The sequence below is a fragment of the Rhinolophus ferrumequinum genome, chromosome 5 (genome assembly GCF_004115265.2).
Source record: "Rhinolophus ferrumequinum isolate MPI-CBG mRhiFer1 chromosome 5, mRhiFer1_v1.p, whole genome shotgun sequence".
Lineage (NCBI taxonomy): Eukaryota > Metazoa > Chordata > Mammalia > Chiroptera > Rhinolophidae > Rhinolophus > Rhinolophus ferrumequinum.
In genome coordinates, this window is record NC_046288.1 from 59,576,035 (window position 1) to 59,589,416 (window position 13,382).

Genomic DNA, 13,382 nt, shown 5'->3' on the forward strand with positions numbered 1-13,382 from the left:
AAAATACATTGATAAAGTATTTCCAATGCTAGTTCCAAAACCCTCACCCAAGGCTTTTAATATTTCTACATAGTCTAGTGATCTAATTCTCATGAGATATTATTTCAAATAGCCTCAAACATAAAGTTGTGTAATAACCACATGTCAGACACACACACACACGCACACAAATGCCCAATATTAATTATGGTTAGTTTGAATAAATAGAATTTTCCCATTAAAATTGGATGAGACAAATTGAACACAAATGAGCTAAGCTTTATCCAAATATTTCCAAACTCTTGAACGTTTTCCAGACAGACTTCAAAATGAGTGGTTTTACTGCCTCCATTTCTGAACAATTTATTGTCATCCTAAAATAAATAAACTGCTTTTTTATAAAGCTTTTGTCATGTGATTTTATGACATCACTAATGCACTTTCCAGTTTGAGACTTAACCACAGAGTTCCAAAGATACTTCAGAAATTATTCTTCGCTTTTATTTATTCCACTAACTCTTAGATGAAACTGTGAAGTTAGATGAACCCAATAAATCAATAGTGTGGTATGACAAAATTTGGTTTTAATGTATGACTATGACTGAAAAAATTAAGTTGATGGGACATAACTGAAACCATTTAAACACTATCTCATAAAATAATTTAATAAACAACTAAAAGTTTGTGTGCATCAAAGTCATTCATTTTGGGAAACATCATAATACTTGTGTATATATTAATTCCACAAACATTATTTTCATATAATTATTTTTCAAAATGTTTAAGATATATTTGAATCCTTATTTTAGTTTTAAAAGTAGTCAATATGATAAATATATAGCATATTTCTCCTTAAATGCTACACTTTATGTGATACTGGTTTCTTGGGAATGAACATACTTTGTTCTTACACTTCTAGTGTTTATATAGGTAGTTGCAGTCTTTATTCAATCTATCCATTGTTAGCTCCCAAATATATCTTTTAATTTTTAGTACCTAAGAACAAAAGAGAGAAATATTATAGAAATTATAGAAGGTCACTGAGAAAAATTATTTTCTTTCCTGTTACAGGTAAGAAAGATTCAGACTTTCCCTGAATCTATAGAATATCATTATAGCAACTTAATGTGTTTTCCTTTTCTAAATCCCCATTTTCTTACTATAATATGAGTACATATGTATTGTTTTGTACAAGGTGCAGATAAGCAAAATGGATACAAAAACCACGCATAATCTCACCACCTAGAAATAACCCCTGTTGTCACACTACTGTTTTTCCTTAAGTAATTAGTTATGGCTGTTTATTTATTTACAGAAATGGAATCATATTATACGTATGGTTTTATAACCTTTTTTCACATCATCCTATATTTTGGATGTCTTTTTTAAAAATAGTTCATTTATTTCAGTTACAGTTGACATTTAATGTTATTTTATATTAGTTTCAGGTGTACAGCATAGTGGTTAGACATTTATATAACTTATGCAGTGATTCCCTGATTAGTCTAGAACCCACCTGGCACTATACATAGTTGTTGCGCTATTACTGACTATATTCTCTATGCTGTAATTTACATTCCTGTGACTGTTTTGTGACTCCCAATTTGGGTTTCTTAATTTCTTCATCTTTTTCATCCAGCCTCCCAACCCCCTTCTTCTCTGGCAACCATCAGTTTGTTCACTGTATCTATGAGTCTGTTTCTGTTTTGTTTGTTCGTTTATTTCTTTTTTTTAGATTCCGCATATAAGTGAGATCATATGGTATTTGTCGTTCTCTGCCTGACTTATTTTACTTAGCATAAATACCCTCTAGATTCATTCATGTTGTCGCAAATGGTAAGATTTCATTGATTTTTATGGCTGAGTAATATTCCATTGTATATATATACTACCTCTTCTTTATCCAGTCAACTACTGATAGGTAGGTTGCTTCCATATCTTGGCTGTTGTAAGTAGTGCTGCAGTGAACATAGGGGTACATATAGCTTTTGAAATTAGTGCTTTGGATTTCTTCAGATAAATACTCATAAGTGAACTTGCTAGGTAATCAGGTAGTTCCATTTTTAATTTTTTGAGAAACCTCCATACTGTTTTCCATAGTGGCTGCACCTATTTGCAATCCCACCAAGAGGGCAGGAAGGTTTCCTTTTCTCTGCCTCCTCAACAACATTTGTTGATCTATTGATGATAGCCATTGTGACAGGTGGGGGTGATGTCCCATTGTGGTTTTTATTTGCATTTCTCTGGCAATGTGCATCTTTTCATATTGGTCTATTGGTAATCTGTATGTCCTCTGGAGAAATGTCTATTCATGTCCTCAGCTCATTTTTTTTTATTGGATTCCTTGGGTTTTTTTTTGGTATTAGGTTATATGAGTTCTTTATAAATTTTAGATATTAACACCTTATGAGATGTATCATTGGCAAATATCCTCTCCCATTCAGTAGGATGTCTTTTCATTTTGTTGATGGTTTTCTTTGCTGTGCAAAAGCTTTTTAGTTTGATGTAGTCCCATTTGTTCATTTTTTTCTTTTGTTTCCCTTGCCCAAGGAAATCTATTAGTAAAAATCTAATTAGTAAAAATCTATTAGTAAAAATCTATTAGTAAAAATTAGTAAGGGTAATGTTTGTGAGTTTACTTCCTGTGTTTTCTTCTAGGAGTTTTATGGTTTCGTGTCTTACATTTAAGTCTTTAATCCATTTTGAGTTTATTCTTGTATATGGCATAAGAAGGTGGTCCAGTTTCATTTTTTTTGCATGTATCTGTCCAGTTTTCCCAGCACCATTTATTGAAGAGACTGTCTTTACCACATTGTATATATAGCTTTGCCTCCTTTATCATAGATTAAATGACCATGTTGGTATGGGTTGAATTCTGGGCTCTGTATTCTGTTCCATTGATCTGTGTGTCTGTTTTTATGCTAGTACCATGCTGTTTTGATTATTATAGCTTTGTAGTATAGTTTGATATCAGGTAGCATGATACCTCCAATTTTGTTCTTCTTCCTCAGGATTGCTGCAGCTATTCGGAATCATTTGTGGTTCCACATAAATTTTAAAATTATTTGTTCTAGTTCTGGGAAAAATACTATTGGTAATTTGATAGGGATTACATTGAATCTATAGATTATTTTGGGTAGTATGGACATTTTAACGATGTTCATTCTTTTCATCCATGAGCATGGTATACACTTCCACTTATTTGTATCTTCTCCAATTTCTTTCTTTGGTGTCTTATAGTGTTCTGAGTACAGGGCTTTTACCTCCTCGGTTAAATTTATTCCTAGGTTTGTTTTTTTCTTTTCTTTTTCTTTTCTTTTTTCTTTTTTTTTGATGAATTGTAAATGGCATTGTTTTTTTAATTAGTTTTTCTGATAGCTGTTGTCGGTGTATAAAAAAGCAGCCAATTTCTGAATATTAATTTTGTATCCTGTTACTTTACTGAATTCATTTATCAGTTCTAATAGTTTTATGATGGAATTTTTAGGATTCTCTCTATATAATATTGTCATCTCCAAATATCAACAGTTTCACTTCTTTCTTTCCAATTTGGATGCCTTTTATTTCTTCTTCTTGTCTGATTGCTGTGGCTAGGACTTCTAATACTATGTTGAGTAAAGTGGTGAAAGTGGACATCCTTGTCTTATTCCTGATCTTAAAGAGAATGCTTTTAGCATTTCCCCATTGAGTATGATATTAGCTTTGTGTTTGTTGTATATGGCCATCATTATGTTGAGGTATGCCCCCTCTATTCCCAGTTTCCTGAGAGTTTTTATCATAAGTGGATGCTGGATTTTGTCAAAGACTTTTTCTACATTTATTGATATGATAATGTCATTTCTATCTTTCATTTTGTTTATGTGGTGTATCCTGTTCATCGATTTGCAGATATTGTACCAAACTTTCATCCCAGGTATAAATCCCATTTGTTCATGGTATATGATCTTTCTAATGTATTGCGGAATTAGATTTGCTAATATTTTGTTCAGGATGCTTGCATCTATGCTCATTAGGGATATTGGCCTAAAATTTTCTTTTTTGTAATATCACCTGGTTTTGGAATAGGGATAATTGTGGCCTCATAAAATGAGCTTGGGAGATTCCACTTGAAATTTTTGGAATAGTTTGAGAAGGATAGGTGTTAATTCTTCTTTGAATGGTTGGTGAAATTCACTGGTAAAGCCATTCATTCCAGGACTTTTGGTTGTTGGGAGTTTTTTCATTACCGATTTGATTTAGTTTTTAATAGTCAGTTGGTTTAGATTTTCTTTTTCTACTTGATTCAGTCTTGGAAGATTGTTGTGTTTCTAGGAATTTATCCATTTCTTCCAGATTGTCCAATTTGTTGGCAAATTATTGTCCAATTTGTTTCTCATAGTATTTTCTTATAATTCCTTATATTTCTGTGGTGTCAGTTGTCATTTCTCCTATTTTTATCCTGATTTTATTTATTTGGGTCATCTCTCTTTTTTCCTTGATGAGTTGATGAAGGGTTTATCAATTTTGTTTATCTTTTCAAAGAACCAGCTCTTGGTTTCATTGATCTTTTGTATTTTTTTTTAGACTATTTCATTTATATCCGCTCTGATCTTTATTATTTTCTTCCTTTTACTCACTCTGGGCTTTGTTTGCTCTTCTTTTTCTAGTTCCTGTAAGTGTAAGATTAGATTGTTTATTTAAGACTTTTCTTGTTTCTTGAAGTAGATTTGTATTGCTATGAATTTGCCTCATAGTATGCTTTCACTGTGTCCCATAAATTATGGGTCATTGTGTTTTTTGTCTTCCTTTGTCTCAAGGTGTCTTTTGATTTCTTCCTTGATTTCATTGTTAAGCCACTTATTATTTAGCAGCATATGTTTAGCAGCATGTTTTTTAGCTTTCATGTGTTTGTGTGTTTTTAAGTTTCTTTCTTGTAATTGATTTCTAGTTTCATACTATTGTGGTCAGTGAAGACACTTGATATGATTTCAATCTTCTTAACATTATTGAGACTTGTTTTGTGCCCCAACATGTGGTCTATCTTGGAGAATGTTCCAGGTACACTTGAAAAGAAGGTATATTCTGCTACTTTGGGATGAAATGCTCTAAAAATATCAACTAAATCCATGTGGTCTAATGTGTCATTTAACGCTGCTGTTTCCTTGTTGATTTTCTGTCCGTTGGTGTCAATGGGGTGTTGAAGTCCCTACTTTGATTTTGTTACGCCAATCTCTGCCTTTAAGTCTGTCAACATTTGCTTTATATATATAGGTTCTCCTATGTTGGGTGCATAGATGTTTACTAGGGTTATGTCCTCATGTTGGATTGATCCCTTTATCATTATGTAATGTCCTTCTTTGTCTCTTATTATAGTCTTGGTTTTAAAGTCTATTTTGTCCAATCTAAATATTGCTACCCTTGTTCTTTTCTTGTTTCCATTTACATGAAATATCTTTTTCCATCCCTGTACTTTCAGTCTATGAGTGTCTTTCGATCCGAGATGCATCTCTTGTAGACAGCATATGCATGGGTCCTGTTTTCTTATCCATTCAGCTACCCTGTGTCTTTTGATTGGAGCACTTAATCCATTTACATTTAAGTAATTGTTGATAGATACATAGTTATTGACATTTTATTATTTATATTTATGTTCTCCCTCCACCCTTCTTCTAAAAGAAATTCCTTTAATATTACTTGTAATACTAGTTTGGTGGTGGTGAATTCCTTTAACTTTTTCTTGTCTGGGAAGCTCTTTATCTCTCCTTCATTTTTAAATGGTAGCCTTGGTTGTAAGTCATTTTGTGTCCATCCCTTCTTACCTGCAAAGTTTTTGTTGAGAAATCAGCTGACAATCTTATGGGAGCTCCCTTTGTAAGTAACTAGTTGTCTTTCCCTTGCTGCTTTTAGGATTTTCTGTTTATTTTTAACCTTTGCCATTTTAATTGTAATGTGTCTCAGTGTGGGCCTGTTTGAATTCATCTTTTTTGATACTCTGTACTTCCTAGGCTTGTGTTCATTTCCTTTTCCAGGTTGGGAAAGTTTTCACTCATTATTTCTTCAAATAGCTTCTCAAAACTTTGCTTTCTCTCTTCTCCTTCTTGTACCCCTATGATGCAAATGTTGTTACACTTAGTGTTCTCCTAGAGGTCCCTTAAATTATCCTCATTTAAAACAATTTTTTTTTTGTATCTGCTATTTTGTTTGGGTGTTTTTTCCTATGTTGTCTTCCAAATTGCTGATTCAGTTCTCTGCTGATATCACTCATTGAGGTCACCACTTGTGGGGCTAATTGGGTAGTACTCTGCTGTGTTCTGAAGCCTGTCTCTGGGTATGTTGGTTCTGGGTCTCTTGGGAGGTGTTCCAGGTTAGGCCTAGGTCAGCTACTGCCTGTGACTGGCCCAGGACTACCTGGTAGGAGCTACAGCAATTTGTGGTTCATTGCTGACTGTGTTAAACCTGGAGATGCATGGAAGAAGCCACGCTGCAAACTGAGGATGGCTGCCACCACCATTGGGCCTGCAGTAGTTCAACATAAAGCCCAGGACTCCCAAGGCCTGCTCTCACCTGCCAGCTGCCCATAAGGCTTAGCCACTGATAGAGCCTCATGGAGTATATGAGTTCAGTGAGGCAGGGTTTCAGGGCGTCCCCAGGGTGGGACAACTGGTGTTCAACAGATTAATATAGATTCTGGCTTGGCAACAGTGCTGAGCCTGGAGCTACTTAGCAAAAGACTCAGAGCACACTGAGGCCAGCTGTTGCCTGCCTGGGGTCTGTCAACCCCAAGAGCTGTCCAAGAAAGATTGTAGCATGGGCTGTGGCTAGCTGCTGGCTGCAAAAGTTCCTCCAGTTGCACGCAAGTTGAGGCCAGATGTTTGCTGCTGAAAGAGCTTCATGGAGTGTGTATGGTGTGTCTGGCTGCTGGTCAGGGAAAGTGCCTCAGGCGGTGTGCGAGCTGGGTGGGGAAAGGTCCCAGAAAATCACCAGGCCAGTGTAGATTAAGATTTGGCCTCGTGGGAGGGAGGGCTCAACACAAGAAATATGGCACCCACATGCTGCCTACAAGAGAGGAGAGTTCTACACAAGGAAAACAGCAACTGTCCCTCCTGTCCTCACCCTGAAGCCACATAATTCAGTCTTTCCCTGTATGTTCCTGTATCTCCTGGGTCACTGTCCCTCTTCTGGAGCCCAGGTGAGTGCCTGTGAGGAAGTGAGTCTGTGCACGGGCCCTTTAAGAGGACATCTGGGTTTCCAGCAGTTTTCTATCTCATCCAAACTGGTGGAACCCCCACTGTTTTTCTTAGATGTTGTGGGGGCTCTACTTCCTGGCACTGGTATTCTGGGTAGTGGAGCCTGGTGTGGGGCTGGGGTCCTTCTCTCATGGTGGGGGAGGAACCTCTCCGACCGAGATATTTCTCTCCCAATTCTCAACTGCCACATGCAAGTGTGAGGCTGGCTGTTTTGCATCACCACCCCTCCTACCAGTCTCAATGTGGCTTCTACTTTATATCCTTCATTATAGGACTTCTGTTCAGCTAGTCTGCAGATGAATCTCTAGCTTGATTGTTCTACAATTTAGTTTTAATTTTAACATGATTGTGGGAGGAGGCAAGAATGTGATTTATCTACTCCACTATCTTGCCCCCTCCTTAATGTCGTTAAGTGTGCTTCTTCAATATGATTTTTGATGCTCAGTTGTATTTCAATGTGTAGATACATCTTAGTTTATTTAGTCATCTTCCATCTGTTAGATAATAGAATTGTTCCAAACTTTTCACCATATAAATAATGTATTTATGGTCATCTTTGAAATTGAATCTCTTTGTTCTTTTTGAATGTCCTTGACAAATTGCTCAGGATATAAATAGTACTGGAAGTAATACTGTTGTGCTAAATAATGTATTCATTTTTAGGGTTTCTGATGAAAGTTGCATAATTGTCACCCAGAAAAAAATGTACTAATAACTACCTATTTGTCTAATCATTGCCAATACTGAGCACTATCATTTTAAAATATTCTTGCTAAATGAATATATGAAATCTGATATATTAAGTTATAATCATTTTATCTAGTAAATCTTATGGAGCGTCTACTATATGCTAGGGATTTTGCTTACCATTGAAGATGCAACGATAAGGAGAAACAAATCTAGTCCCCTGTCTTCACGGAGCTTAGAGTCTAGTGATGGAGATCAATATTGAGTAAAAAATCCACTAATATATGTATGCTTAAAACTTAAATAATTACAAATAGAAGAGATTCAGGGCACACTGAAATAGCGTAAAGGGAAAATTGACCAAGTTAAGAGAAGTTGGAGGTTAAGAGCTTCCCTAAGGAAGTGGTGGTTGAGCTGAATCCTGAAGAAAGGGCAGGAGTTAATTAGGTGAACAGGTGGTGAAGCATTCTGGCTGAGTGCTTACTGTAAGATAAGAGGAAAGATAAGGGCCAAGCTTTGCACGGTCATGTCAACATTTGGGCTTTTGTTCTAAGAGCAATAAGTCACTAAAGAGTTTTAAGTAAGAAAATGAATGATCGATTTTACTTTGAAAAGAAAGCTCTGGTGCTGAGGTAAAGCACAGACCTACATGGGGGCCACAGTGAATTTGGGAAAAGCAGTTAGAAAGATATTGCAGTAGTCCTGGCAAAAAATAGTAGTAGGTTGGACTATGGATATAATGATGAAGATAAAGACATAAGAACAACAGTTAGAATTGGAGGGTAGATTAGAAATTGGAGATGAAAGTGAGGTATCAAGGATAATGCCAACATTTCTAGAAAAGATAAGATTTGAAGAAGGAGAATGATGATTTCAGTTTGCTATATATGATGCCATTGAATTTCTTTTGAGATTTTAAAATGAAGATTGTTTCCAGGAGGTTACAGCCCCTTGTCAAATGCTAATTAAGGTTTGAGTAAAGTGAAGACTAAAAAATGCTCATTATATTTATTGGCGTATAAGTTATTATAACACCAGAAGAGATTTTCAGTGGAGTGATGGGGGCAGAACCCAAATTAAAATAAGTCAATAAATGAGTCAGTGGTGGAAATGTAGACAAGAATTGCAGAGAAATATCTTGAAACATTTGACTATGAATGGGGAGATGAGAGAAATGAAATTAAGATAAGAGCTAGATCAAAGGAATGGATTTTTTTAAATAATATGGAAGATAATTTCCGTACGTTTAATATATTAAAAGCTGATAAGAAAGATCCAGTGAAGAATGAGAAATTTAATGTGTAAGACAGAAAAAATATTTTTAAATAACGTTTTTAAGAAAGTGGGGGAAAATAGGAACCACAACACCGGTGATAGGAGGAAAATACCTATATTTGTATAGGAGTTACTATGCGTTTTCTCTGTCAAATAGAATGCAAGGTCATCTTTGTGGGGAGGAAGGAAACAGGGGAAGTGTTTGGAGGTTAGAGGAGAGTGAAAACATTTGAAAAAGGCAATTCAAAGGGGAAGAAAATGAGTTTGCCAAGGTAATATAGGAAGATTGTCAAGGAAAGTAATATAGGAAGATTGTCAAGGTAGAAAGCTTATTTAAGATTGATATCTGTGAATTTATAGTGATACATTACGGGGGAAGGTGGGTGACCTTCCTCGACAGAACTTGGCCACCTGGTTCAAACACAGAGAAAATGGCTGTTGATTTCATCCAAAGCTGGAGTTCTGATAAACACAAACTATTAAAATATAAGGAAGTTTAGGGCTTAGGCAAAAATGTTATTGAAAACGGTAGACTGTGGAATCTAAGCTATAGAAGGAAATAAGTGAAAGAAGAGGAAGAGTTGATGTTCCAGGCAGAAATAGGCGTAGGGATGGTCAATGGGCCAGAAATCCAAATAAAGTCAAAGAATGGTCATAGTAGAAATTGAACTGTAAATTATGTCATGGAGGGTGCATAAACAAATAATTTTAGTTGAAGAGTGTTTATAGATGATCACAAGATATGACCATTGCAATTGGTGGCTGAGTTCAAGTGAGGAAAATATCACTGGAAATGAGATCAAGAAACTAAGGAGCTGAGATGTTATATTGATGATCCATGTGAACCTTGAAATCACCCAGCATGATGGAATGGCTTGGAGTAGAAAGGAAACCAGGAGTCAGGTGCCAAAGTGTATCATAAATAAAGTGAGGGGGAATAACCTGAAAGAAAATAGGTTTTTAAAGAGAGTGGAGGAATGATAGTCTGGAAGCAGCAATGGGGAGCCTGGCGTACCTATTCCAATTCTGACTTGGTGCTACGAAGGATGTGGGAAAATAAACATTGCCCAGATGCAAAGTGTTATTCCCTATAAAGGGATAGTTTCAGAGAACTAGGTTGAAGGGTTCAAGAGATTGGGGAGACCTAGGGAAGATTGGGGAGGCTAAATCGAAGAGGTAAGGAGGTATACAAATTATAGGGACAATGTTGAGAATAGATGCCTCAGAGTCTTAGATTTTGGATAATGACTGATGACATGAAGTAAAGGGAAATTGCTTGCCTTAGACTTCTAAGACATAAAGGATGAAACACATGATGGATTCAAATTCAGTTGTGTCTGTGATAAGAGTGAGCACTGGACCTAGTACACTGAAGAGCATGGTTACTCATCAGAACTTTTGGTCTTCTACCCACTGGTCTATATTCTTTGTATATTTCTTCTGCAAACCACTGATTCATTGTTTTTCTAATGTCATGTTTGTATATTTCTCCCTCTTGCTAATTTGAAGGGTTCTTTATATAGTGAAAATATTCGTTCCTTTTACAACAAAGTAATAAATTTTAACTTTTAATTTTAGGACATTTTTAATATAAAATTTTTAAAAATGTATATGCAACAAAGTTTATCAGTTTTTATCTTTATGGTTTCTACTGTTGCTATGTAATAATTTTTAAACGTAAAATTTCTCTTACTGTTTATTAACTTCTTTATCTATTGATATATTTTCTTTTATCTTTCCTCAACATCCCAACGGTTCACATTTTATATGTATTTTTATAGTTGTTTTTCTTGCACTGTGATTAGCTGTGATGCGATGTTTACCTGTATCACAATCACTGGTGTTATGGTCTGCAAGGAAATTTCTGATTCTCGCTCTTTAAGAGAGAAAATGGAAAAGGGACAGAAATAGAGATGATATTCTATCTTTGCACTTAGCTTCAACTGTCTTTGCCTAGCCTGGCTGATACAGAACATAACCCAAATATGCAAGTAGCTAATACGGTTTTTTGAAAGCAAAATAAATAGCCTATATTCAAATTTGCATATCTGTAGGAAGATGCATAGAATATTATCATAAAGGTGATAGAGCTTTTCTGCTATAACAGAAATATAGAAATGCAGTAGCTGGAAAGACATTAATTATTTCTCACTCAGGTTAGTCTCCTGAAATGAGTATTCTAAGTGGTTAGGTGGTTTTGTAGCTTGAAGCCTAGAGGCTTATCCTATCTATGTGGTTGAAGCTTGGAGAAAAGGGAGAAGAAAACAAGAGCCTAAGGCAAGCAATTTCCTTAAGCAAGGAGGTGGAAGAAATTGAACACTTCTTCTACTCATGTTGCATTGACACGCATTGGGTCACCTGTCTAGACTTACGTAGCTATGAAGGAGGCTAAGAATGTAGTCTCTAGCTGGATTTCCATGTGTGCAGATAAAAGGAGAACTGATTTGGGGAATACAACAAGTAGTCTACCACATCTGGGAAAGTGGTATGAACCTATCTAAAAAATGAAGTGCACAGTTTACTAAGAATTTCTCCTGAAAAGAATTAAATGTTTTGCTTACTTTGAAAATTACTTTTAAAAAAACCCCACAAAATTAAAGAGAAAGGATTTAAAGTTCTGTGTACTTACATTCCCTTTTACTCCCTAAAATTTCTCTTCAGATACACACTCAATGACAGAAACCTTGGCCGGATTGTCACAATAGCAGAGCCATTCAACACTGAACTACAGCTCTGGCAGGTATGAAGACAAAACCCCTGAACTTGTCTTAGAAGGAAAAAAACTAACTTTTCTAAGAGAGAAACAGTATTTTCTCTCTTTCGATGACAGAAGACAAGGAGAAATAAATCATGGTATCTAATTAAATGTATAACTGTTTTTTCCTAAACTGAAAAAAATACAAACAAGCAAGAAACAAAGTTTAAAGTCTGAGACAGGCGAGGCCTCCAGGGCTTAGAGGTCTGCGTGAGATCATGCAGCGCACCGCCAAAGCATGAGCAGTGCATCTCCCCTCCTGCTGAATGTTCCCCTGCAACAAGCTGGACAAGATGTCATTCCTTTCAGAATTCATAGTTTTGGAATTTCAAAACGAAACCGAAATCGTTTAGGTTTCAAATATCTCAATTCCCAGAGGGGAAAAAAAAAATGTATATTAATGTTGGACACATTGTATGCATTTTCAATATCTGTGTAATTAGAAATTGGAATGCTAACATTCTTCTCTGTGTTAAGACACATAATAATTCTTCTTTTTGTAAATAGCAAATAATACTATGGTTGAATTTTGGGGAGAGATTTGGAGGCAAGTGGGAGGACAGAACCAAGTTTAATAGTGTTGGGGGGTTTTTTTTTGTTTGTTTGTTTGTTTTGAGTCCTTAATAAGAAAACTGAAAGTGCATTAAAATGCTTCAGACCCCAAGAGTGAAAGGCTAAACAAAGCCATCATTCCACAGATTTTCCAGGGACCACCCTGGGGAATGCACAGAAAATAGAGAAACCAGCAGAAGCAGGAATGGGCATATCAGCTGTTACTCTGCTGCCCTCTTTCCCCAATATGTCAGAGCCTCTTTTGGCTTGACATGTTGCCAAAAGCCTAGGGTGCTAATGGCTAATCTGAGAGATGGGCTCAATCTAAATGATGCATCAAGAGATGTATCTTAATGTTGAGTAGTGATACTGAATTTCCAGGGAAGAAGGAAACAAATCCAGTTTTGTAAATGAAATTCTTGAAGAATAATTGCGCTTAATATGACTTTCTTAATTATTTCCCTTTCTTTTATAGATAGAGAACTTTTTCAAAAAATATCCAGAAGCTGGAGCAGGAGAAAAACCTAGGGAGCAAGTGCTGGAAACAGTGAAAAACAATATCGAATGGCTAAAACAAAACAGAGAGAATATAAAAGATTGGTTTCTTAATTTACCTAAGGATAATTAATGTGTTCAAAAATCATATTTTAACTTTGTAAATCTATTGTTTCTGCTATTAGTCATTTGGTGGCCTAATTTATAAGCACTGTGGAGGGAATCTTATACACAGATGCTGCTTTTGCTAAGCATTATGTTTTATGTCTTACAAAGCTTTAAAATTGTTTGTCTTTGTTTATGAAGGAAGATACTAATAGAGTAGTTAATGTACTCAGGGATTTCTTCTAAGTGTACTTCATAGGAGATTCTTTACAAACGGAAGAGAATTCAATAGCCATTTTAATGTCTTT

At 35.6% G+C, this 13,382-nt stretch overlaps 1 protein-coding gene across 1 annotated transcript in view; it reads left to right on the top strand.

Annotated features, from left to right (window-relative positions):
* Positions 1-13,177, top strand: part of ENPEP (glutamyl aminopeptidase) — a 93,848-nt gene extending 80,671 nt beyond the window's left edge. The window contains exons 19-20 of the mRNA XM_033106457.1: positions 11,829-11,907; positions 12,950-13,177. Coding sequence (XP_032962348.1) covers positions 11,829-11,907; positions 12,950-13,102 — 232 coding nt within the window. The 3' untranslated portion in view covers positions 13,103-13,177. The remainder of the gene's footprint in view (positions 1-11,828; positions 11,908-12,949) is intronic.
* Positions 13,178-13,382: the final 205 nt, after the last annotated feature.